The sequence below is a fragment of the Arachis ipaensis genome, chromosome B3 (genome assembly GCF_059453495.1).
Source record: "Arachis ipaensis isolate K30076 ecotype BB chromosome B3, ASM5945349v1, whole genome shotgun sequence".
NCBI classification, from domain to species: Eukaryota; Viridiplantae; Streptophyta; class Magnoliopsida; order Fabales; family Fabaceae; genus Arachis; species Arachis ipaensis.
This window is the reverse complement of record NC_142438.1, coordinates 871,604-899,542: the sequence shown is the minus strand read 5'-3', so window position 1 is coordinate 899,542 and position 27,939 is coordinate 871,604. Positions and strand designations below refer to the sequence as shown.

The window sequence follows — 27,939 nt, the reverse complement described above, 5'->3', positions numbered from 1 at the left end:
GATTTAATTTTAATATAATTTTTTGCAAGCATGATTATAAAAATGAGATACTATTATACATAAAAATTGGTGATTTTTCGGTAAGTATATATTTTTTATAATTTTTTTTGTTAACAACCAATAATACTTTTAAAAAATCACAAAAAAAATATATACATAACAAAAAATTACCAAATTTTAAGAATAATAATATCTCATTTTTACAATCATGTTTGCAAAAAATTACATCAAAATTCAATCTCTAATGTATTTTTTGAGAAATACATATTTAATGTTAGTTTTTTGTAAAATTATCTAAAATATGTATTTCTCAAAAAAATACATTAGAGATTGAATTTTGATGTGATTTTTTGCAAGAATGATTAAAAAAATAATATATTATTATCTTTAAAATTTGGTAATTTTTCATTAATTATATATTTTTTTGTAATTTTTTTGTTAACAACTAATAATACTTTAAAAAAATCACAAAAAAATATATATTTATAAAAAAATTACCAAATTTTAAGAATAATAATATCTCATTTTTTAATTATTCTTGTAAAAAATCATATCAAAATTCAATCTCTAAGGCATTTTTTGAAAATATATATTTACTGTTGGGTATTGTTGTTGTGTTTTTAAATTATTTAAAGGTATTTTTGTCGATAATAAAACTTAGGTGTATTTTTGTCAACGGTTGAATAATTCGAGGGCGTTTTTGGTAGTTAACCCAATAAATAAATATATATATGTTTGGTATTATATTTACTTGTTTGTATGTTTTAGTGAGTAATTATTATTTATATATTGTATTATTTTATTTTTGTTATTTAAAATAAATTTGATTAAAAGTATTTTAGGAATAAATAAATTTAAAAGTATGAAAGAAATATTTTTATTGAATTTTTTACATAGAAATATGATTAAAAAGAGAATGTTCAATTATGCGAATACATCCAATTTTTAATCCGATACAAAAAAATTACGGATATCATATCCGATCCGATTCAATGAGAATTATGCTGATCGAATCGAATTTTTAACTATATCCAATCCGATCTGATCTTCTGCGTACACACTTAAAAAAACAATGTAAAAAGGAGCCAACACAATAATTAATTATTTAATTTAATCTAATGGTCCCCAGTGATGGGGCACCCCTCTCATGTGTGGCATGAAGCAGGACCAACCAAAATGCAATGGCTCCACAATTATAGGTAAGATATTTTTTGGTCCTCGACTCGGCGTATTGCAACCGCATAGCAAAATTCATCTCTACTGCATCTCATGCCCTTACCCAATTACTGATTCACCCATGTCCTTTTTTCTTTCCTTTTTTTTTTTTAATTTCTACTCCGTTTCGTTAATTCATCGTTTTGTCAAGAAAATTATTTTGAACTACACGATAAAGTGATCAACTATCAAAATCATCTTTGAATTATTAAATTGGTGACAGAAATACTTTTTAAATTTCTTAACAATAAAAATAAGAATTTATTGGATAAAAAGTAAAATTGTTTAAAGAGTTAAGATTCTTATTAAATTTATAAAACAAATACATTGCACATATTTTTTTTATATATTTTTTATTATAAAATGAGTCATCTTTGTTTTTCATTGAAAAATACAATGCCCTATTGCATTACTCATAATACTCCAAAAATATTTTAAATACAATAAAATAATAAAAAATATATTATTTTTATAAGTGGTGAATAATTTTTATATTTGACAATATCAAATTTTATAAAAATATTTGGATAATTATTTAAAAATTTATGTAAAAGAACCAAAATTATATTTTTATATTTTCTTATCATTTTTAAAAATATTTTTGGTGATTATTTACAAAAAAAAAATGGTCTGTTTGGTGTAAAAAATCAAATTTTAAAGACTAAAACGCTTTATTTTCTAATCTTATTTGAAAATAATTATATTAAAATATGATATTTAAAGTTTTTAAAAAATATATATTTAATAATTAAATATTTTTATCGTATTTTAGTTAATCATCTAACAATTTAACGATATTTTTTGCGCTTTTACTTTAAGCTTTTACTTTAAGCATGTAGAAAATTATAAAGGATTAAATACTATTTTTGTTTCTAAGCGGTTTGGTTAAATCTTAATTTGATTCTTAACATTTTAAATTTTATTTTAGTGTTAAAAAATTTTAAACAGGTTCAATATTATCTCACCATTAAATTTGATATGAACAAACATATTGAAAATACACTAACATTCAATTTTAGTATATAAATAAAATCGATCCTCCAACGATCAATAATATAAATGATTTTTTTTATAGCATGTTTGAAAATTTTTAATGGTGTAGAATTGAATTGAATTCTAATGTTTAAAATGAATTAATAAAACTATAGAATTGAATTGAATTTTATTATTTGAAATGTTTATCAGATGAATTAAAGTTTTATAGTGGACAATTTTATCCTTTATGAATATAACATCATATTTAAATAATAAATATACTTATTTATTAAATTATATGAAATAATTAAAAAAGTCATCTAAAATTTGTTAATCTCTTTTAAAAAATAAAAATTAGATTAATATAAAAACATTAAATTTAAAAAAATGTTGTTATTAATTCAAAAAATTAAATGATTTTTCATTGTTAATTTCAATGACAAGCTAACAATAAAAAATAAGTATATATTATATTAAGTGAATTAAAAGAAAGAGAAAGAAATGGAACAAGGGTAACAAAAAAAAAAGAGTGTGTATGTGTTGAGAAGTGGGAAGTATTGAGAAAAAATAAGGGAGAGAAGTTAAAAAAAATAATAATTAGATTATAAACATATTTTAGACATTTTAAGTTTTGAATGAAATTTCAATAAAATAAAATTTTAAATCAGATCTATTTGGGTTGGAAATACTTTGAATTGATTTTGAAAGAAAACAATAGAATTAAATTGAATTCTATCTAAATTAATTAATTTAATTAAGAGTAATTTTCTGCATATAAGTCATTTTTTATACAAGTCTTTATAAGTCATTTATATTTACATGTGCACGTTCTTTTTCGTGTCATTGCTGCACGTTCTTCTTCTTCTTCTTCTTCGTTATTTTTCTCTTTCGTTATCGTTGTCACCAACACCACCACCTCCTCCTCCTCTTTCTCCTTTTTTTTTCATTGGAATTTTTTCTCTTCCTTCTTTTTCCTCCTTCCCTTCCATCATCAGTTATCTCGTTGTTGAAGATAATGAATAATTCAGTTCAGATTGTCAATTGAACCAGAACGAAATTGATTATTGTTTTGAATCCAATCAAGTGGTTGAGGTGTGGTTCAATTCTAGTTAATTTTTTCGTTAGTAGTTTATGATTCTGTAGGTGAATAATGTTTCATCGTTGATGGTTTGAATTGAATGTAATGTAAAAATTATGCATTAAATAAAATATTTTTTTTGTATTTGTAACAAATTTGGGTGTAACACGAAGATATTGAGTATATTGTTTAACAATTTTTTGTGTATGTGTGCTAATAAATTTTGCATAATTCAAAACTATTCTTCTCCCTCCTCCTCATCTTCTGTTGCTTCTTCTTCTTCTTCTTCATCATTATCTTTTTTTTTTTCTTATTCATCTTCTCTTATTTATTTTACCTTCTAAAGTTTCTTCTTGTTTTACTCTTTTAACAAGAATAAAACAAAAAAAACCAAACAAAGAAAAAACACATAATGCTGCAAAATTACTTGGAAAATGATGAACTTACATTCATTCAACTAAAAGAAAGAAAGAAATAAAGAAAAAAAAAGAAGAAAAAATGTAGCAGTAGAGGAAATATTTTTATGTATTTGCAGCAAATTTGGGTGTAACACGAAGATATTCGAGTGTATTGTTTAAGAATTTTCGGTGTATGTGTGCTGATAAGTTCTACATAATTCAAAACTCTTCCTCTTTCTCCTCCTCATCTTCTGCTGCTTCTTCTTCTTCATCTTCTTATTTCATATTCTCATAATTCTTCTTAGGAGGAAAAAATCAAACAAATAAAAAAAATACATAATGTTGCAAAATCAATAGAAAGAAGTGGAGGGAAAAAATGCAGCAACAACAACAGTAATAAAAAAAATGACGATGAAAATGAAATACGTGAAAAAAAAAGAAGAGAAACATAAAAAAAAAGAGAAGAAGAAGAAAGAAGAGGAAGAGGAGGAGGAACGTAGGATACAAAAAAAAACATGATTTTCTATGCGCGTTATGTAAGTGATTTGTATGCCAAAAAGACTTATATATGTATAACAATACTCTTTAATTAATTTTGTTTTAAATACGGAAATTGAATTCTTTTTCCAACACGCAAAAATAAATTACTCATTTTGTTAATAAATTACGCAAAAAATAAAAAATATAATTTAACTAAAAATGTTATTAACGCTCAAGTTACTCATTTTATTAATTACTCATATCAAATTTAATATAAACGTTAAAGACTAAAATAATAAAGTAAAAACTCAGGTGTAGTTGACTTTACGTGAAGTTGATAACTGAGAACGGTTAAATAATTTGATTAAATTTTTATCTAATGGTTCTCGACTATCAACTTCACGTGAAGTTGACTGCAGTTGAGTTTCCACCAAATAATAATTTATCCAAACTATAAATTATAAAGCTGTATATGTACTTGGCCGTCACTCTTATCAAGGCCAACTTAGCTTCCATACGTGCATAGGGATTAATAAGTTCAATATATATTTCGGGTTCATTTCCTATTCTATATTCACTCAAATTAAGACCATGACCGACAATGTTGTGAACTTTGAATCAACAAATTGTAAATCCATTAAATAAAAACCATGTAAAGCTCCTATGGGAAATCAGTAGAAGTACAACTCAATACTCTCAAGTGTTGTTAATTCCCTCTCAGTCCTTGTCGGTTCTTTACTTCTTTTTGCCATGCCATAATTAGGGATCAGGGATTTATAACGTGACCGATCTTATACGTACCCAAGATATTTTAGTAATTTAATCATAATAATTATAAATATCTATGATCTATAATAATTAATAAAGAGAAATATTAGGACCAGCAACTTTTATGATTTGTACTCATCAAATAGCCACTAATGATGATTTTAATAGTGTAAAATTTTATTCAATGACTTATTTTTTTTTTGCTGATTATATACTGATCAAAATTCAACAAAATTGTTGGCCCTAAACTTTTTCGTTAATAAATTCATAAAGACATAATTATACGGCTGGAAGAGGTTCGTTATAGCAATATGCAGCTCAACTGCTGGCATTCCCATGTGCTTCTCTTGTCGGTTGTCTTGGGGATGAAAACTTTTACAACCACCGTCACAGATTTATAATCATAAATTCACAACAAACCATTATAATATATTTTTTAAGGAAAAAAAAAAGAAAAATAAAGGTAAAATCTTTCCTCAATTCTCTGATAAATTGTTTATATAATTATTTTCAAAAAATAATTAAGTAAATAAGAAAATAATAATAATAGCCTAGTTTACATACAGTTTAATTTAAAACCAATACCCTTGTAGTACTTTGATCCTAAAGTTGAGTTCTGCTAACATAACCTCATGGCCTAGATCTAGATGTTAATTAACTTGAGCCACGTCGTAATTATAAAAAATATCATGGATTTGAGGGGATTAGACATTAGGAACCGTATAAAGTAGGTTATAAATGAAGGAAATTGCCTGATAATGATAGGTAACATGAAAGGCTTACAGAATTTGGGACGTGCCAACCGCAAAGAACATTAATGAAAGACGATTACCAAGTAGATATTTACTATTTTGGCCTTCGCAATGTGCAAAGTTAGGTGGCTTATTTATTTATTTATTTTTGTTTAGGGGGTGTCTAATAATTTCATCACATTGAACATTTTAATTTGTTTATTAATTATTATAAATCATAAAATAATAATAAGCAGGTTGCTGGTAAGCAAGGTATGCCTGTAAAGTGGGAAGTCAACATTCTTAGAAGTTGGTATGAATTTTAGAATTCCTTTAATATCCTCTTTAAATTCCTGAATTCTTCTAAATCTGGACACATTGATTCATAAATTTAATTTGTTTCATTTTAAAAATTCTTTTACGTATGCGTCCGTATTAACCAGATCAGTACAATGGAAGTTACGTTTAATTTTTCCATGTCTGACAGACCCAAGTGAACATGAGGGATCGATATGTCTAGGTTTTGAAAATGTCATGAACTTAAATGTATTTTAAAATTTTTGAAGACTTAAATGTCTACGAATCAAAAGGTCAAAGACTTATTTATCATTTTTTCTAAAATTAAAGACAACTTAAATTTATTGTGGTGTGAATGTGATTTAATAACAATTTTTAATTTTTGTTCTGATATTATATAAAAAATTAAACGAATCTAACTTATACTAAAAATGAATTTAAAAGGTAAAAATTGTCTTATATTTATAAAAATGATTAGGTTTTTAATTTTAGACCATGTGAAATTTAAAAGTATTATTTAGTGGTTCCAAATCGTACTCATGTACCACGTAGAGGATATAACAATTCCCATATTAGTGAAGCCAAGTGTGAGAACTGAGAAAGGGAATGCGTCAGCATTAGTGGGAGTAGGAGGGGGGTTGGTGCCAAATAAAATTTCTATGTTGCCCTCACCAACTCCAATGCCACCAACAACTATGAGAAATTGAGAACTAATTAACTAAAGATAGAAGCAAGCTTGGAACCAATTCTTACAAGGACATGCATCCCATTGAAATGGATATATATCACATTCATAATTTCAGTCAAATCATGAAGTTGATGCCTGCAATATAATTGCAATAAGCTAAGACTTTTTAATGTATGCACACTAGCTAGCTCCAAACTTCTAACTTCTAATGAAAATTAATCAAATCATGCCATGCTTTTTAGATAATCAAAGCTAATGACAATGATTTAATTTGCAGCTCAAACTTTGTAAATTCTGAGTGTGAGAGTTTGCAGCTACCTTGGCTTTTCAACCGGAGAAATATAATGATGTTTGTATGTCCACCTTTCAATTTTAAACATCAAATTAAATGTACTCTTTCTTCTTTATTTAAATAGGATTTGTGGAAGCCAATGAATTATAACTCAAATGACATAATTTTTTCATATGTAATATTCTGTGATAGCAAGGTGATGTATTTTTTTCTATTGTAAATATATTTTTTTTAATTTTAATTATAAAAGTTGACCTTCATATTGAAAAGTTTATAAAATTGATTAAAAAAATTCAAAACTATAAATTTGAGGATTAAATTTATATTTGAATTGTTGATATCTGACTTCATACACAGTGAAATATACTAAGTCTTAATAACACTAAAAAATACAATTGTTAGTCTAATATTAAAATTGAAATGTGTTATTTTCTCATGTGTTCTATAAAGAACTTAGGCGAAAATTTATAGAGAATTTCTTCACGTGATAAAATTTGTAGAGAAAAGTATATGTTATTGTTACCAACTAAAAAGTTGGATACAGATTCCACTTGATGTGTTTTTGTTCCAAAACAATAGTGGGAACCGTTTTTATAATAATTCCAATGCTTTAAATCAAAACATGAGCGTTCAGAGAGGAGTTAAACTCCAAAATGGTCGTTTAGATTGGTGTCGTGCACTAAAATCGTCCTTGAGATTTCAATTGTACTAATTATGTTCCTGAAATTGAAAAAAGTGCACCATATTAATCCTTGACCTATTTTCCATTAGCGATGTGATGACATGGCATGATGATGTAGACTATAAGTGACACGTGTCACTTTATGATTTGGTCACGTATAATGGTATGATGATGTGGTGACCAGTGACACGTGGCATGCTTACGTGGATGGTTGTGTCACGTGTCACAATGTTATTTGGCCACGTGTCGCAACCGTATTCGTCCACGTGTCATCCATTATGTCATCGTTGTATATACACCAAATTAGTCCCTCACTTTGCATTATGTTACTCATTTTAGTCCCTGAAATTGAATGTTGTGCACCAAACTAGTTCCTTCACCAGTTTTTTCTCATTTTTTTTCTATAAATTCAAAATTCTCAATATTTTTGAATGCATTAATTTCAATTCTATTTTTTCACATGTTCTTCAAATAAAAGTGATTTTATAAAATATTTTTCTCTTACGAATACCCTAACCACCAACTTAGAGTTGACGTGAAGGGTTTTCAAGCACCTTCACTACCATCTCTGACCTCTTTCAGTACTTTTATAAAATATTTTTTTTCTTGCGGATGCCCCCTAATAACCGCCGTCTTGGAGTTGACGTGAAGGCATTTCAAGCTTCCCTCATTACCATCTCCGACCTCTTTCGTCTAGACTGCAGAGGTTAAAGATGGTAGTGAGGGTGCTTGAAGTGCCTTCAATCTAGCTCATTTACACATAACAAAAACGTGTATTTCATAAGAAAAAAATATTTTAATTATTAATTTATTGTTAAAAACACATATTTTTTTATGAAAAAATGTGTCTAATCAATCATATAATTATTTTTTTTATAATAACATACTTATATATTACAAAATTTATAATAACATACTTATATATTTTTTACAAAATGCATCAGGAATGACATCTTCAGGTACCTCCTCCTGTCGGGCGTACTCAGATTGCTCGTCTCACAACTGCTGGTCTCCGTCCTGATGAGGATTCCCATTGTCCCTACGGGCGTGCTGACCACATGCCTACCGTGTTGGTCTTCGAACATCATCGCGAAGTCGCCTCCTCGCCTGTTGCCTCCGATCTGGGGCATCCGGCGGTAACTGTATCTCATCTCTGTGACCAGGGGATGCAGGGAGTATATCGGCCGGTGGGGCTGCTCCTCTAGAATTGGCCAGGATGTCATCACCGGAAAGATATCTCCCTCTGCAGGCCTGCTGCCACTAGGTGAGGTACTTCTGTGTCGGGCGAAGATCCGGATGACCGTCGATGGTAACCAAGTGTTGTGCCTGGTAACGGCCCTTGAATAGGTCGTACCAGTAAGATGCTCGTTTGGCCACCAGGTGTCATCTCCCCTAGTCGTCTTGAAGAGATACTCATCGACGTTTACTGGGTCTGCTGGCCTGTGCTGCTGTCCCCTAGCTGCCTCTTCACCCTGTCAATGTGATGGAACTCGACAAAGTGAATGCAGACAATAGGGACGACAGCCCTCCATGTATAAAGCTCCGCGTCAGTCATGAGCCAGTCCAGCGCAATCAGACGTAACTCCTGCATCGTCGTACGGTGTAAAGCAAAACTGTTTTAAAAACATTTAGTGACTTTCGTTAATTAAACGATATAGCAATGGTAGATTGAAAAAAAATACATAAATCATACTCTATCATACCTGCTCAAATGTCAGTGCATCGATACGACGACGCAAACTCAATATCCTGCCATCATGCGATATCTGCTTTGCTGCGCTAGCCCTGCCAACCTACACAGATCAAAGATAGTTTTACAAATTCTCATTAGTTATATTCCAATATATATTACGTGTATACTATATGGTAATTAACAAATTAATTACAACTTTCATATACCTGGAAGCAAGTGGGAACCTGACGACGTCGTAACACGCTGGACTAAAGCACGGGAATCTATGGTAGATCCACAATACAAGAAGTGGCATACACTCCACAATGTCCGTCACATTACGGGTTACCGCCGTGCACAATAAGTGGTAGGTATGGCAGAGAAGTGTAGACCCCCGTGACAACTGACTACATGATTAAAATCCTCTAGCAATGGCAGCCATCTCAAGGACACAAGTGTAGCCGACTTGTCCGTGAACAGAAAGCCCCCAATTAGCATCATCAGGTAGCATCGGGCACACTGTCGGAGAGTCTCCAGGGCTGTCCCATCAGGAATATGTGCCACTCGGTCCCTAAGCCACGTTATCCTGACTGCAAACACCTGCTTCCTTCCCTCATGAAGTGGTGGCAGCTTGGCGCCCAATAAATCCTCAATCCACTCCCATATCGGGTGCTGGTGCCACCGCTGAAAGTCTCTGGTACAACCTCCAACGGGCTCTCCGGTAGTGCACAATCCAGTATAGTAGGCAACATCCTTAAGCGTAATGCTGGCCTCACCCCACGGAAGGTTGAACGTATAGGTCTCCGGCCTCCACCACTTGACAAATGCAAAGATCAAGCAACCGTCAAATATAAAATTCCTCAACCGTACTGCATGCTCAAATCCAGCCTCCCTTATATAGGGAAGCATGATGGGTGGCGGAGGGAGACCTAGTGTCACACAGGGGGCAAAAGTAACCGTGGTCGCTGCAATTTTCAAAACAGATAACTACTGCATATTAGTTACATCTAAACCATTAATTGTCCTTAAATAGTACTACAACTTATAATACACTTACCTATGCATTTACATTAAATGTAACAGATATATATTTCTATGTCACTAAAGACTAACACCCTAAACGTATTAGAAGATAATCATATAAATCTACAAATATTAAACCTATTAAACACTAACCTTAAAGTCCAACGCTCTGGCTACGTGCCAAGTGTCATTCAGTCTATTAATGTCTCCCGTGCGAACATATACTCGGGGAGCCATAGCTCGTGAAGAAACTTGCTTTCACACGTGCGGAAGCTCAAAAGTTTGAAAAAACTCCCTCTAATCCACGCACTTATTGGATGCTGTGGTTTATATACGCCATCGCGCATATCTCGAATGCATTGCCCTAAATCAGCATACATGCGCGTATCTCGGATGCACTGAGTTAAAGCAGATTACACGCATATCTCGGATGCAGTGTATTCGATATACGGTCTACATCTGAGATATGACTGGTACGCCCCGTCTCACAGAATAGAGTCAGTGCATCAGGGATATGTTCATTTTTTAGTTTCTCCCACTGTATTCGAGATGTGACTAGAAACGTATTTTAGTAAATACTTGTACGTTTATTTAAATCGGTAAATATTATATTTATTTAATTTAAATAAAAAAATTCAAAATATATATATATATTTTTTGGTGACTCCAAAATATACTTATTGATATAACATTTATATTTTTAGAAAAAAAAACTATTTTTTCAACTATGGTGACCGGGTTGGTAAACAGCATTTACTGGCTGTATCAGGTACCGTTCAAAGCCATGTAGGATTAACGAACCCAAACTCCCAAAGCAACACTGGAAAGGTTGTGTTTGAACTTTGAATACCCTTTTTAAAAAAAAAAAAAAAGTTGTGACCGGTAAATTCAACGTCCTCATCAGTAGAGCCCTTGACTGTAGGCAGCATGCTAAAGTGAGCTCAGGGCCTCAGGCCGAGTAGGCAATTACCAACCACCACCCAACAAAAAAGCAATCGCCAAGCGAGCAAAGGGTAGAGAAGTACTTTCACATGACCGAGGAATCTCTTTTTAAAGCGCCACGAATCACACTTCTGTCCGACACTCACCACAACAGCACTAACCGCTTCTTCCCTCTCTTCCCTCTCATTCACACATCAGAGATTCAATCATGGATCCCGTGAACGTTTGGGGTAACACGCCCTTGGCCACCGTCGACCCTGAGATCTACGACCTCATTGAGAAGGAGAAGCGCCGCCAGAGCCACGGCATCGAGCTCATCGCCTCCGAGAATTTCACCTCCTTCGCCGTCATCGAGGCCCTTGGCAGCGCCCTCACCAACAAATACTCCGAGGGCCTCCCCGGCAACCGTTACTACGGCGGCAATGAGTACATCGACGAGATCGAGAATCTCTGCCGCTCACGCGCCCTCCAGGCCTTCCACCTCGACCCTCAGTCTTGGGGCGTTAACGTCCAGCCTTACTCCGGGTCCCCCGCCAATTTCGCCGCCTACACTGCCGTCCTCCAGCCACATGACCGCATCATGGGGCTTGACCTCCCTTCCGGCGGTCACCTTACCCACGGTTACTACACCTCCGGTGGGAAGAAGATCTCTGCGACTTCCATTTACTTTGAGAGTTTGCCTTACAAGGTGAACAACACCACTGGATACATTGATTACGATAGGCTGGAGGAGAAGGCCTTGGATTTCAGGCCTAAGTTGATTATCTGCGGTGGTAGTGCGTATCCTAGGGATTGGGATTACAAGAGGTTCAGAGAGGTTGCTGATAAGGTCGGTTCGCTTTTGCTCTGTGACATGGCTCACTTCAGTGGCCTTGTTGCTGCTCAGGTATCATTCATTTCCATTTCTCTCATTTTTAACTTATTATTTCTTTTTTTAGTCGTCGTTTGTATTTGTAAATGCTTAGGGTAGGTGGATCTGGCTTGTTTTGTGCTTTTGGATTTGAGATCTGGATTTGTTTATCGACATGCATGACCTGATGGAAATGAATCTTAACACTATTCGCTCATCCCTGATTTGCATGATAATTTATGGAAGTGTTGATTGAATGTCAAAATATGATTCATAATAGGAATATTATACTGTCGGTAGATGCATGCAATGTGATTGAATGGAAAAGCGTAAAACTTTTGATTTTTGATACTATTAAGTGCATAAAAATGGAACTCATTATTAATCTACATTTTTTGGGTGTGTGTAGGAAGTTAATAACCCATTCGAGTACTGTGATATTGTGACAACAACCACCCACAAGAGCTTGAGGGGGCCTCGGGCGGGTATGATCTTCTTCAGGAAGGGACCTAAGCCACCCAAGAAGGGGCAGCCTGAGAATGCGGTTTATGATTTCGAGGACAAGATCAACTTCTCTGTCTTCCCTTCCCTTCAGGGTGGTCCTCACAACCACCAGATCGGTGCCCTTGCTGTTGCATTGAAACAGGCCATGTCACCTGGGTTCAAGGCCTATGCTAAGCAAGTTAAGGCCAATGCGGCCGCCCTTGGGAAGTTCTTGATGGGCAAGGGATACAGTCTTGTCACCAGCGGAACTGAGAACCATCTTGTCTTGTGGGATCTCCGCCCTCTTGGATTGACTGGTAAAGGATGTCTCACTCCTGAATTTTAAAATGCACATTTCCTAGCTCACTTTGTTTATATTCTTCATCAATTTGTTTAACACTTAAAATTAATTTCATTGCTGTTTGATGTTGTCACAGGCAACAAGGTGGAGAAACTATGTGATCTCTGCAACATAACTGTGAACAAGAATGCCGTTTTTGGTGATAGCAGTGCCTTGGCTCCTGGAGGAGTGCGTATTGGTAAGAAGCTTCTGAATATTTACTATGGGAATGAAATTTCTAAATGCATTGATTATGTTTAGAGGCATTTTAGAAAGTTATTTGGAAGGAGTAAGGTGTTAAATTGAGGTTGTGTTTTAACTTTGTTTGTGTCTGATATTGCTGTTGTTTTGTTATCTTGTTTCTGCATTTTGCATGAGTACTTGACAGGAGTTTCATTTTTTTGTAACAGGTGCCCCTGCCATGACTTCTAGAGGTTTGGTTGAGAAGGACTTTGAGCAGATTGGAGAGTTCCTTCACCGGGCTGTGACGATCACTTTGGAGGTTCAGAAGGAGTATGGCAAACTCTTGAAAGATTTCAACAAGGGTTTGGAGAACAACAAGGCTATTGAACAGCTCAAAGCAGATGTTGAGAAGTTCGCTGCCTCATTTGACATGCCTGGCTTCCTTATGTCCGAGATGAAATATAAGGATTAGGTTGAGTCACCACTCTCTACACGCCAATGTCTCACTAAAATGTTCGGGGGATGACGGTGAAATGGATAAAAAAGAAAACAAGTTTCTTCGTTTGGAGGGGGGTTTTCACGTAGATTGTTTATCGAGATGGTATTTCAATTCAAAAGTTCTGTTTTGTCATCTTTTTTGTGTGTGTTATAGCCAGGTATCATATTTTTCTTAATAACAATCGAGATGTAATACATGTAATATTTTCTTTTCCCTGAGAAGCTAGTAGTATGTTCCATGATTTCGTTCACACATATTGTTGCACTGCATACAAGAAACTTATTACTCTAAATTGTTAATAAAAATCCAATCAACAATCACATGTTTTTGCATCGGCTAATTAATTATGTATAACAAACAATATGTCACTCTGTCAAGTGAAGGATGAAGTATGCTTGATGGGGAAAAGAGAATTCTGTGATCTGCGAGCCAGGAGCTACTACCGACATGATTGATACTAAAATTTACCAATAAACGAAGTTTCCATTCAAATATCCAAGATTCTTAATTGAAGTTGGAAAGTGAATGACCCGCTGTAGTGCGGACATTGAGAATTCAAGAATGGAATAGTACATCATTTTTGTGTTTTGAGATCCCTATAATTAAGGCCCATTGAGTAATCCGTAAAGTGCAGAACAGCACTCCCAACTACAACCAGTTGCGCTCTATACAGATCCAAAGCTCTTGTGCCTCCACGTCTAATAATTCTTTTTGGTCTTTAGCAAAACGTAAAGTTAACTCAATTTTTTTCCTTAAAAAAAAAAGTAAAAAACTGAATTTTTTAAATACAAAGTTAAGTACATTGTAGGCACAATTTTATTCTCATTTGAAGAACAAACCATGACCCGAGTTTGTAAAAGGCTAAAAGCCAAGCCTACTAGCTGCTCCTGCCTAATTGACGCTCTGTTTCCTCTGTTTTTTTTTTTAAATAAAAATAAACAGGCCCTAGGGAGAAAAACATTGGTGGGGGAGAAAAATTAATCTAGTGAAATACCAAACAAATAAAAGATTGATCTAGTGGCAAGACACACTTAAACTGTGTGAGTGGGTCAAGACCAAAAAAAAAAAAAAACTGAGAGTGGGACAACTAACAATGCCAAAATTTTAAAAAAATGAAAATAAAAGAAATTATTTGTAATATAATTTTGTTAGTATGTCATTTTAAAATAGTATAAAAAAATATTTTACTAAAATTATTAAAAAATAATTTCCTTGCATTTTTAATAACTTAATATATAAAAAAACTTAAAAATTTTATATTATTATACTCTTAAAATATACGTTTAAAAAAAGTTAATTAAATTATTTTTAATAAATAAATACAAGTTACAACAATAATAATATTTAATATCAAACATATGGACACAAAAGTGAGGGATTCCTTGTGTGTGTTTCCATAAAACTATCCGTTACATGCAACTCCGTCCACTTCCCCAACGGTCACATACTCAAAATTGCCTTCCATCTAAGCAAACTCTGAGAAATTAAATGACCGTTTAGATCCATGCATCTATATAATTAGCATCGCCATTCATCTTGAATCTCGAAGCACAATTTCTTACATAGAAATGGGGTTGTCCATAGAGAAAGAGTCAATGAGTCAAAAGCACTATCATATCCACAAGCTTTTCTTGTTCTGCAACTACATACTCCTTGGCGCAGCCTCCAGTTGCATCTTCCTCACCCTCTCTCTCCGCCTCTTCCCCTCCCTCTGCGGCTTCTTCTTGATCCTCCTCCACGCGTTCACCATCGCAGGCGCTGTGTCTGGCTGCGCCGCCGTTTCTGGAGATGCTAACCGCTGGTACTCTGCTCACATGGTGGCCACCGTGCTAACCGCCATATTCCAGGGATCTATTTCGGTGCTAATATTCACGAGAACTGGGGACTTTCTTGTGCAGTTGAATTCATACGTGAGGGAAGATGATGCCTCGGTGATCCTCAAACTTGGTGGGGGCCTTGCTGCTTTGATATTCTGCTTGGAATGGGTGGTCCTCACTCTTGCGTTTTTCTTGAAGTACTACTCTTATGTCGAAGGAAGTGATGGTGTTGCTGCCAGGAGAACTGCCAAGGTTCAGGGCCATGATGATTTGAAGGATTGGCCATGGCCTTTCCAAGTTTGAATCTTGTTCTTATTATTATTCTTTTGTTTCTTGGTTCTTTGAATGAAAGAAAGGGGCATCCTTGTCCCAGTTTGACAAATATTTATATATTTCTATAAGTATTCAGAATACAATGAAAAGAAAGGATCATTCTTGATTATGCTTACCGATTCCTCAAATTCAGAATAAGTATTCTTGCTCATTCTGTGTGAAGAAGATTTAATGGAACCAGCAGAGATTTAAGACACTTCATCACTTAATGTAAGTATACCCACACTTAATTGGTCATAGGATCACTCACTCATATAAATGAATGACGCTATCATATTTTTTATCTCTCAAACTCACTAACACTCTTAATAATTAGGAGAGAATTTTTTGAAATAACGGTGTAAGCACTAGTTGTTATAATTCAAGAAACATGTAAAAACTTTGACTAGTTAATTCCTTGTTCAATTTTGCTTCAAATTCTTAATCATCAATCTTAAAGCTTCCAATTCATGATTCTTCATTCTTCTAACATGAAGATAATGAGTGCAACTTGTATTCAATTCCAATTCAATTTGATTTTGAACTTCTTCAATGTTCTAATATGTTGTAGTTGTACTACTTTTTTGAATATTTTTTATTTAATTTTTTAACATTGACTCCTTTAAATCAAGTTTGTAGAGTTTATCATTCCAAACATCTTCTTCAACTTGCAAAATAACTCGGTCTTTAATGGCTTTGTAAATATATCTACAACTTGTTTTCCAGTTAGACAGTACTCGATCACAACTTCTTTCTTATTTACCAATTCTCTAATTTTATGAACCCGAATATCAATATGCTTGGATCTTCCATGAAATACTGGATTTTTGCAAAGTGCAATAGCTGACTTGTTATCACAAAATATTTTTGTTAGAGTACTTTGTTTCTCATTCAATACGTCAAGAATTCTTCTTAGCCAAACTGCTTGCGTTGCACAATTTGCTGTTGCTATATATTCTGCTTCTGCTGTAGAGAGTGCTACTACTGGTTGCTTCTTTAATGACCATGAAATTGCACCAAAACCAAGATGAAATACAAATCCTGAAGTACTTTTTCTTGTTTCTTTGATATATCGAAGAATCTCTTTTGCCGCTTGCAAATAGTTGGTACAAGGTTCCTCCATGAATATGCTAAGCAAACCAACTCCAAACACAATATTTGGTCTAGTCGCAGTCAAGTACCTTAGACTTTCAATCAAACTTTTGTAATATGTAGGATTTACTGCTCTTCCTTTATCTTCTCTTAGTAACTTGAAATTCTCTTCGATTGGAGTAGGAACTGGCTTTAAGTGTTCCATTTGAAATTTTTTTAAAATATAATTTGTATATTTCTTTGAACCACTTCAATGCCAAAAAAGTAATACATCAAGCCCATATCTGTCATTTCAAAGTGCTTTATCATAGCCTTCCTGAATTCTACAATTATCTTTAAAATTGTTCCCAGTAAAGATCAAATCATCAACATAAAGACACACAAACAAGATATTTCCAGGTTCAACGAACTTGATATAAAGAATATGCTCAAACGGACATCCTCTAAAACCATTCTCAATGAAATAAGAATCAATCTTCTTGTACCATGCTATTGGTGCTTGCTTCAACCTGTAGTCCTGTACAAAGCTTTCTTCAATTTGTAAACTTTATCTTCTTTTTCAAGAACTTCATATCCTGCAGGTTGCTCAACATACACTTCTTCTTCTAAAGTGCCATTTAGAAATGCAAACTTAACATCCATTTGATGTATCTTTCACTTATTTTGAGCCGAGAGTGAAATAATTATACGAATAGTGTCTAATCTTGCAACAGGAGCAAATACTTTAAAATAATCGATACTTGACTTTTGTTTGTATCCCTTAACAACTAATCTTGCTTTGAAACGATTAACTTCACCACTGGGTTTGTACTTAGTCTTGTAAACCCACTTTACTCCAATCGGCTTCTTATCTGCTGGTAAATCTGTCAGCTCTCATGTGTCATTCTTCTCAATGGCATGAATCTCCTCATCCATTGCTTTCTTCCAAGTGTTGTCTTTAGAGGCTTCTTCAAAGTTTAATGGCTCACAATATGAAAATAGAGCAAAGTTTATGATTTCTTCATCGGACAGATCATTGTCATTGCCAACTTCATGATCTGCTAATCTAGCAGGTAGTCTCCGCTCTCTTTGTGATCTTCTAGATGATTCTGGTTGTTTGGTTGTGTCTGGTTGCCTTTCTTCTACTTCATCACATGTATTTGGAATTATAGCCAGCTGATTTTTTGTCTTTGTGTTCCAGTCCCACATGTCTTTCTCGTCGAACGTCACGTCTCTGCTAATGATTACTTTCTTTGTTTCTGGATTGTACAACTTGTGTGCTTTTGAGTCTGTGCTATAGCCAATAAAGACACACTTCTCATCTTTGTCATCTAACTTCTTCCTTAATTGATCTGGTACGTGAGTATAAGCAATACACCCAAAGACTCTGAAATGATGGATGAAAGGCCGCTTTCCACTCCAAGCTTCCTCTGGAGTTTTATCACGAACACTCTTTGTTGGACACCTATTTAAAATATGAACTGTTGTTGCGGCTGCTTCTGCCCAAAACTCTTTAGGCATTTGTTTTGACTTGAGCATGCATCTGACCATATCCATGATGGTTCTGTTCTTTCTTTCAGCAACTCCATTTTGTTGAGGAATATATCTAGTTGTTAGTTGGTGTTAAATTTCGTGTTGCTTAAAGTATTCTGAACACGCAAGATATTCTGTTACACTGTCTGTTCTGAGAATTTTGATTTTATAGCCACTTTATTTTTCGACAAACACCTTGAATGTCTTAAAGACATCACATGCTTCCGATTTATGATTCAGAAAGTATACCCATGTATATCTACTAAAATCATCAATAAAAGTGATAAAGTACCTGCTACCACCATTACTTGGAACTTCTACAGAACAGAGATCTGAATGTACAATTTCAAGAAATCTTCTAGCTCTCCATGACTTTCCTATAGGGAATGGATCTCTGTGTTTCTTTCTCAGTTGACAAATATCACAAACACAATTGGGAATATGAATCCATGGTAGGCCAGAAACAAGTCCTTTCCTTGACAGGTAGTTTAGGCCAGAAAAATAAAAATGTCCAAACCGCATGTGCCACAACCAGTTATCATCAAGTATCACAGAGCTCATGCAAGAGGGATTAACATGTTGAATTTTTAACGGAAATATTCTGTTTGAAGTCATCTTTACTTTATCAATGAACCTTCTATTGTTATCAAATACAGTGCAATATCCACGATAAGTTATCATCTTATATCCCTTCTTAGATAATTGCCCCATACTCAGTAAATTGTAATCAAGTTCAGGAGCATAGAAAACATCAGAAATATAACTCAGAGAACCATCTTTCAATCTAATTGGTATGTGCTCTTTTCCTTCAATAAGGATCTTTGTACTATTACCAAACTTCAATAATAGTTTAACTGAATCATCTAATAAAGAAAATAACTCCTTTCTACCAAACATATGATTACTATAAGCATTATCCAAGTACCATATATTTTCATCTTCAGCACATGAATTACTTGTAAAAAATAAAGTTTGAGTACCCAGATTATCATCAGTATTTTGAGGCTGATTTTCTGCAACGTGTGCTTGATTGTTATTCACCATTTTGAATCTGTAATCTGCTGTTTTGTAACTTTCCACAATAAAAGTAGTTGAAATTAGTTCTTTCATGATAAAAATTGCCTCGATCTCTTCCTCGGTTGACAGGCCTAAAATTCGTTCCACCTCTTCTTTGATTAGGCGGTGTAGGATTATTGTAACTTCCTTGGTTGTAATTGCCACGACCTCTACCTCTGAAACTTCCTCTGCCTCTACTTTGAAAATTAAAGCCACGACCTCATCCTTCTTGTGTATGACTTGATGCTGCAACATTGTTTAAATTCACTGAACTTTTTAGGGCTTCCTCGGTTGATTTTTCTGATTTCTCCAGTATTCAACTGATGTGGCTTTCCATGGTTCCTTGCATCTCTGTAATCATCATGGTATCCATATCATGAGACTCTAGTATAGTAGTCACCACATGGTCATACTTCATTGGCATGGTACGAAGAATTTTCTCCACCACTTTGCTATCGGACATATCTTCTCCATGGACTCTCATTTTATTGACAAGATCTGTAACACGAGTAAAATATTACTCAACAGTTTCTGAGCTAGACATCTCATACCTTTCATATTCTCTTCTCAAATACTGTAACTTTGCTTTCTAAGCTTTATCTACGCCTTTGTATGACAGCTTCAACATGTTCTATGTTTCCTTTGCACTTTTGGCATTTGCTATTTTGTCAAACACCGTATAATCTACTCCTTGATGAATTTGAGATAGTGCCAATTGATTTCTCCTTTGTTGGGCAGCATCTGCTCCTTCTTACAAACCCGGTTCAATAAAATTTCACAGGTTCTGGGCCTTCAAATGGGTAGACATCAAAGTCTCCCAATAACTATAATCAAGTTTTCTATCTAACTTGGGACCGGACCACACAATATTGAAAGTGTTTGCCATACCGACTCTATGAATAAACAACTATGTGAGAACTCTCTCACACCTCATAAACTCTCAAACACCAAGCGCTGGATTAACCAGCTCTGATACCAAATGTAAGTATAATACCCACACTTAATTGGCCCTAGGATCACTCACTCATATAAATGACGCTATCATATTTTTCATCTCTCAAACTCACTAACACTCATAATAATAAGGAGAGATTTTTTGAAACAAACACTAAGTATTTTGGTTCATGGAGAGATAGATAACAATATACATATGAAGCCTTTATATAGGCAAACCTTCATAATAAAATAATAATTCTTATAACAACTAAGCACTAGTTGTCATAATTCAAGAAACATGTAGAAACTTTGACTAGTCAATTCCTTGTTCAATTTTGCTTCAAATTCTTAATCATCAATCTTGAAGCTTCCAATTCATGATTCTTCATTCTTCTAATACGAAGATGATGAGTACAACTTGTATTCAATTCCAATTCAATTCGATTTTGAACTTCTTCAATATTCTAGTATGTTGTAGTTGTACTACTTTCTTGAATATTCTTGATTTAATTTCTAACAATTACCCTTTGATTATTGGAGAAAATTCCTTGTATATGGAATTACGTGCAGAGATTATGATAGAAATACTATATGAAAAGGTGATTTTGGTATAATTACTAATTTATACGTATTAGTACGATATAAAAAATGAATAAATAAAAATTTGCTACTTGAATTTTATTTATCCTTGTCAGTATTTATTTTTTATTTAATTTTTAAAAAATATTAAATTATTATATTTATAAAAATATCCTCATATATAATTATAAAAAAATAAATATATTTTTATAATTAATTTTGTTAAATGATTAAATAATTTTTTTATTTATATAATAAAAATACCTTTCTTTAATAATAATTTAAATTAAAATTAAATCATCAAATTATTTCAAAAAATAAAAACACAAACAAAATAAATTATTGCTTGCTTTTCTTCTTCTCTCATCATTAAAAAATGAGTTAAATCTTAAAGTAGACCCTAAACTTGCACTCGAGTCTCAAAGTGATCCCTGAAATAAATGATTACTCAAATTTGTCCCCGAAATTGCCCTCTGAGACTCATAGTAGTCCCTAAAATAATTTGCGTCCATCCTTGCCATTGAAGATGATTAAAACAACGTCATTTTGTATTATAAAAAAAAACACATGAGTCTCCCCCTCCCCTTCTCCTTCCCTTTCCGCTTTGCCTTCCTCTTTTTCTTCTTTCCCTCTTATTTTATGTTCCTTGGCTTCTCATCATCACCCCCTACAGCCAATGAGCCACCGCCAGAGGACACCCCCTCTCCGCCGGCAACGTTGCGGAATACCGGCGCAACCCATAGAACCACCGAAGCCAGCCTCTTTTCCTCACAAGCTCACTACCGGCTACCACCATCCTAACGCTACTGTCAAACCCAGACCGCCGCAACGTCTCCCTTTATTGTTCCTTTCCAAGCCACCAGCCGCTAGCAACCTTAGAGACCACCCCACGACCCCTTCTTCCCTCCTCTTCCTATTCTTCTTCTCCTTGTTTTTCTCCTCCCCTTCGCGCAAGACCAGCCACCGCTGCCACCACTCTGCACCGCTGGCCTACTCCTTCCCTTCGGCCTCATCATCACTCACAGAACACGACCCCAACCTCTCCTTCCAGCTCGCCAATCTCTTACTGACGCAGAGAAACAGCAAAATAGAGGATAGCTCTTATTCTTCCTCTTTCCAGCAAGAGCATGGTACAAGTACAAAAGGCTTATCATTTTTTCTGCGTGTTTGATGAAGAAAGCGAGAAGCCCAAGAAGTGAAAAATGGTTGTAAGAGGTGAAAGATGCATACTTTGGTGAAAAGGGAGGAAAAGTTGAGACGGGCATTGGTGGGTGGCCGAAGATGAGAGAGAAAGGGATAGTGAGCGTTGGAGAAGACGAAGTGGAGGAGGAGACTCTGTTTTTTTTTTATAATACAAAACGACGTTGTTTTAATCCTCTTCAATGGCAAGGATGGATGGAAATTATTTTAGAGACTACTATGAGTTCCGGAGGGCAATTTCGATGACAAATTTGAGTAATTATTAATTCCAGGGATCACTTTGAGGCTCGAGTGCAAGTTTAGAGACTACTTTGAGACTTAATTCTATTAAAAATGCCCAAAAATGATGAACAAACTCTAATTCTGGCAAAAGTCTCAAAACCAGTCTTTGTCTCCCTCTCCGTGCTTGCCACGTCCTTCCTTTTTGCTTTCCTAGCCTTATCTCCGATGCGTGCTCCCCTTCCCCGCATTGTCCCGCCTTCGCCACCCTGCCCCTGCCTTGCGTCGTCGCCTCGTCTGTGGATGTTGTATCTGACGATTCTTCCTGTTGTGCTCTGTGGGCGTTGCCGTGTTGGAAGTTGCCGGTGTCGCTTCACTGCTGCTCTCTTCTCCGCCGTGGCGTCGCCAGTTTAGGTAAGCCGCAAACCTCCTCTCCCCCCCCTTGCGCGCGCGCACAATAATCTCCTCCTACCTCAGTTCAATACTTCAGTTCGATATTCAAACTTCAATATGCTATATTCCTCTATTTTGTTTTGGATACGATTATGAATTTATAATTCAACTGGATTGATTTATATATAATTAAAATATGATTCATTCTCATGTTACTTATTATATACCTCGTTAATGGTTGAAGCGAAATGAAGCACTATCGAAAAAGAGTTGACCACATTATCTTACCGTAATAATCAATTTACAAACTGCTATTGAGCAAATCAACTTTAATTTTTGAAGTTACAAACCAGATGAAGATTTATCAATTTACAACTAAACCATATAGATTTCAGTAGGTACATGTGCCTACGGATATCAATTGAACAACAACAAATTCAAAACAAAATTGAACAACAAAAATTAAATAGTTCATTTGAGGGGTTAAGAACAAAATAGAATAAAGAAAAGTTTAACTAAAAGACTTCACAAGTTTAACTGAGTTCAGTTAAGCATTATTCTAATATACAAGCCTCTCCGTAATTTATTATATTAATATACTCTTATCTATTTTTTATATATAAATATATAAAATTTTAGCTGGTTTGTAACTTCAAAAATTAAAGTTGATTTGTTCAACAACAGTTTGTGAATTGATCATTATGATAAGATGATGTGGTCCACTCTTCCTCTATAGTGCTTCATTTTGCTTCAACCATTAACGAGATATATAGTAAGTAACATGAGAATGAATCATGTTTTAATTATATATAAAAGTCAATCCAGTAGAACTATAAATTTATAATCATATCCAGAACAGAATAAAAGAATATAGCAACTTAAATTTTGAGCATTAAACTGAAGTATTGAATAGAGGTAGGAGAGGATTGTCAAGGGGGGAAGAGGAGGTTTGCGGCTTACCTAAACCGGTGCTACCACGGCAAAATAAAGAAGAGAGCAGTAGCGACGATGACACTAGGAACTTCCAACACGGCAACACCCACAAGCCGCAACAAGGAGCATTGTGCGATACAACACCCACACGACAACATCCACAAACGAGGTGACGGCGCAAGACAGGGGCAGGGGGATGAAGGCGGGACAGCGCGAGGTAGGGGAGCACGCAGCGAAAATAGGGCTAGGAAAGCAATATGAAAGGGTGTGACGAGCAAGGATAGGGAGACAAAGACTGGTTTTGCAGCTAAGGCCCAACACAGTTGGCATACCTGTCCGCCTCATACAACGCTGCCCCCGAATTCAAATCCCAGCTGAGGCTAGTTGTTGGTTTAAGAACTCATAATACTCATGGTAGTGTGTGTGAGTGTGTTGTGTGTGTGTGTGAAATATGGGTATAATGCCTAGGATTGGGACTGTCCAATCCACTTGACAAAAAAAAAAGACTGATTTTGAGATTATTTAATATTTTTAACAATTAAATAAAAATAAAAATAAATAAAATCTATATAAAAAAAATTTATTTATCCATCTTTAATATATCAAGACGTATAAATTAGTAATAGTACCAAAACTATCACCACATGGAAATATGTTGCATGTGTTACCATCAAGGGTTATAAAATTAGCCTAGTTCAATCAAAGTTTTGGTAATTACCATTTATAATTTTTTTTTAAATTCTGCTGAACATTTTTTTATAGTTTTGTTAGATAAATAATAACTTTTTTAAACAATATGAACAATTAACTCTAGAATTAACACAATAAAATAAAAAAATACTTCATCTCAAATTATCTCTTAAACTTTAATATTAAGATAATTATTTGTACATCTAGTAAATTGAATATCCAGCTATTATTAATTGTGCATGAATAAATCGAATAAAAAAAATAATCATTCAATTAAGAATAATTAACATAATCATTTGCAGACCAATTAAATTGAACATCCAACATATCAATTGTTCATATTGTTTGGTATTTTTATTGTGTTTTTATACTTTTCCTTTCCATTTTTTGCTTCGAGAACTTCTTTCTTATTTTATTCATGAGAAATGCTATTTGTACACTAAAATCAACTACTAAAATTAGCCACCAATATATTTGTGTATAAATATATGTGTCGTTTAATTTATTTTCAATATGTATTTATATTTCAACATATATTTTATATTAGTGGCTAATTTTAGTGTACACATGACTCTTTATTAGTTGGAACACAAAAGGGTTTAAGTTGCCAATCATGGTCTCACGGACCTCCCACGATTTTTAAAAGAAATTATTTGTTTACGTCCGATTGCCTTGAAAGTTGACCTATAATTGACTGCTTATGTGAGATATAAATGACTGAGAATTGACTATAGAAATTATATATATACCATAATATTTCTCTAAATTGGCATATGTATTTGATGTATTTCATATGGCGACTCTGCTGACGCACCATTACCATGCATGAATCATGATGCAGTTTTCATAAAGAGAAATCAATAAACCAAGCCATAATACGCTTTGTCTGCAATGTTGTCAAAACAAGCAAATTACACCACGAATTATGCTGAAAACATCGTTGTCAAGCACCTGAATTCTACAATTTTATCCTGAATCTTTTACTTTCAAATATCACTCAACTTTGCTGGTAGTCTGCTATATATTTGTCATCGTTTGTTACCCACAATAATAATACCTTCTATATGAAATGGTAGTTAGTTACGTGGTTTGTGAATTGGAACAAATAATAATTGCTGGTAGTTAATGCTTCAATTCGATAAGGACATATGACATTGCAATATGCCTCAATTCAAGTGGACATACAATTTACCATCTGTGACAATCACAAGAGTTAAAAGAAGAAAAAGAAACCTCCTCTCAACCAATAATACCAACCCACCGCTCACTCCTCTGTCCTCTCCTCGCTCCCATTATATATATATATTCACCTTTTTCACCTTCAGGACTCAATCTCACTAAGATTAGATTTAAGAGGCCCCGTTTTAAACACACATAACATAAATCAAATTTAGAATCATGGCATCTCCACCAGATACAAGCAAATCCATAAAGCTTCTACGTTATCAGAGCTACATCCGAAGGGTCAACAGCTCCAAGCTCCTCAAAGCATCTTCCAAGATTCTCTTCCGATCTACGCTTATAGCTGCACTTATCCTACTCATCTTCTTCACCCTCCACAACCCTCCCATCTCATCCGAATCCCCTCACTTTCACTCCCACACTAACTTCCTCTCCTCTGCCCTCTTTGGCGGGGGCGGCGCGGCATGGGAGAAGCAGGTCCACCGCTCTGCCACAACGCGCCGCCCTGGCGGAATGACGGTCCTAGTCACCGGCGCCGCGGGTTTCATTGGAGCGCACTGCTCGTTGGCTCTTAAGAAACGCGGCGACGGTGTCTTGGGCCTGGACAACTTCAACGACTACTATGACCCGTCGTTGAAGCGAGCCAGGCAGGCCCTACTCTCGAAGCACGAGATCTTCATCGTGGAAGGTGACTTAAACGACAAGCCGTTACTCATCAAGCTCTTCGACGTCGTTCCGTTCACGCACGTGCTTCACCTAGCTGCGCAAGCCGGAGTTCGTTACGCCATGCAGAACCCGCAATCCTACGTGGCATCCAACATCGCGGGATTCGTAAACCTTCTAGAAGTTTCCAAGGAAGTGAACCCCCAACCTGCCATTGTTTGGGCCTCTTCCAGCTCCGTCTACGGACTCAACACCGAGAACCCTTTCTCGGAGCTCCACCGTACGGACCAGCCTGCGAGCCTCTACGCCGCCACGAAGAAAGCCGGCGAGGAGATCGCGCACACGTACAACCACATCTATGGACTCTCCCTCACCGGATTAAGGTTCTTCACGGTGTATGGACCTTGGGGGAGACCTGACATGGCTTACTTCTTCTTCACGAAGGACATACTTCAGGGGAAGACCATTGATGTCTATCAGACGCAGGAGGACAAGGAGGTGGCGCGTGACTTCACGTACATAGATGACGTGGTGAAGGGGTGCCTGGGAGCGCTGGACACTGCAGAGAAGAGTACCGGGAGCGGTGGGAAGAAGCGGGGACCGGCGCAACTTAGGGTTTACAACCTTGGGAACACGTCGCCGGTGCCGGTGGGGAAGTTGGTTGCTATATTAGAAGGGTTGCTGAACGTGAAGGCAAAGAAGCACGTGATTAAGATGCCACGAAACGGCGACGTTCCGTTCACGCACGCTAATGTGAGCTTAGCTAATCAAGATTTTGGATATAAGCCCACCACTGACCTTGCCGCCGGTCTCAGAAAGTTCGTTAAGTGGTACGTTGGCTATTATGGTGTTCAATTAGGGGCAAAAAAGGGAAATAATTAGTCACTGAAAATTTATTTTTTCTATAATGTGATTATACTTGATTTTTATAGAAGTATGCCATGAGTATATAAATGTTTGTAAACAGATAAATCATACAAACATTTCTATCGAAACAGGACTGGTTGATTGAACTTTTTTTTTAATTATTATTTTTATTTGTTTTTATATGGAATTATTGTGATTTTTTGTTGGGGGAGAGAAAGGTGGTGCTGGTGGTGAGAGTTATGTGTTGTGTGGTCCAGTCCATAGTTTGAAGCGTGAATCATGGAGGAGATGAGATGATGAGAGAGGATTGATTGATACATATATATAAATGTGGAGTGTAGAAGGAGGAGACAAAGTTAATGTGAGATAAAACAGAAAGCAAACGCAAGAAAGGACGAAGGACGATGAGCCAAGGAAAAGCCAAGTGTATATGTTTCTGTCTGTGAGCTGGAATAATGAAGAGGTGGGGTACCCTTCCTATGTTATGGATCGTGTAATAATTTCCATGTTTTTTAATCTGATTGCTATGTATACATACAATAAATTGTGATGAGTCAAAAAAAAAAAAAAAGAAAAAAAAAACAAATTGTGATGAAATTTACAGGATCTGCTTCTGGCCTGGTTGCATTAGAATGTCATTTGGCTCAATTTTCCATGTGTCAGTAACAGAGTATTTGTACAAGCACCAATTGGAAGGAAAAGTAGTCAAGGAATTAACAGAACTAACTGAATCACTCATGATTAATAACTGCTATACGTACACCATTATTCAATTTATCTACTTCATATATAGTTGCCTCCTTAGACGATAGATTAATTAAGGATGAAGGATATTTTTTTTAATTTATTAAAAATTAAAAAAAATTTAAGTTTTATTTTATTTTTAATTTTA

At 34.9% G+C, this 27,939-nt stretch overlaps 3 protein-coding genes across 3 annotated transcripts; all 3 read left to right on the top strand.

Annotated features, from left to right (window-relative positions):
* The first annotated feature begins 11,356 nt into the window (after positions 1-11,356).
* SHM4 (serine hydroxymethyltransferase 4) lies at positions 11,357-13,846 on the top strand. Its single transcript, XM_016332222.3, has 4 exons — positions 11,357-12,127; positions 12,501-12,891; positions 13,012-13,113; positions 13,325-13,846. The coding sequence occupies exons 1-4, from the start codon at positions 11,450-11,452 to the stop codon at positions 13,567-13,569; spliced, it is 1,416 nt and encodes a 471-aa protein (XP_016187708.1). The 5' UTR covers positions 11,357-11,449; the 3' UTR covers positions 13,570-13,846.
* A 1,284-nt stretch (positions 13,847-15,130) lies between these two features.
* Positions 15,131-15,855, top strand: LOC107629430 (uncharacterized). Its single transcript, XM_016332223.3, has one exon. The coding sequence runs from the start codon at positions 15,165-15,167 to the stop codon at positions 15,714-15,716; it is 552 nt and encodes a 183-aa protein (XP_016187709.1). The 5' UTR covers positions 15,131-15,164; the 3' UTR covers positions 15,717-15,855.
* A 9,712-nt stretch (positions 15,856-25,567) lies between these two features.
* Positions 25,568-27,653, top strand: LOC107629431 (UDP-glucuronate 4-epimerase 6). The gene has a single exon (XM_016332224.3). It carries the CDS (start codon positions 25,734-25,736, stop codon positions 27,060-27,062), a length of 1,329 nt encoding a protein of 442 aa, XP_016187710.1. The 5' UTR covers positions 25,568-25,733; the 3' UTR covers positions 27,063-27,653.
* Positions 27,654-27,939: the final 286 nt, after the last annotated feature.

Excerpts from the sequence above, each read along its gene's own strand:
- SHM4 (XM_016332222.3), top strand. The coding sequence starts at position 11,450 with ATGGATCCCGTGAACGTTTGGGGTAACACGCCCTTGGCCACCGTCGAC. Across the intron at positions 12,892-13,011 it reads CCGCCCTCTTGGATTGACTG|GCAACAAGGTGGAGAAACTA; the intron begins GTAAAGGATGTC and ends ATGTTGTCACAG. Across the intron at positions 13,114-13,324 it reads TCCTGGAGGAGTGCGTATTG|GTGCCCCTGCCATGACTTCT; the intron begins GTAAGAAGCTTC and ends TTTTTGTAACAG.
- LOC107629430 (XM_016332223.3), top strand. The coding sequence starts at position 15,165 with ATGGGGTTGTCCATAGAGAAAGAGTCAATGAGTCAAAAGCACTATCAT.
- LOC107629431 (XM_016332224.3), top strand. The coding sequence starts at position 25,734 with ATGGCATCTCCACCAGATACAAGCAAATCCATAAAGCTTCTACGTTAT.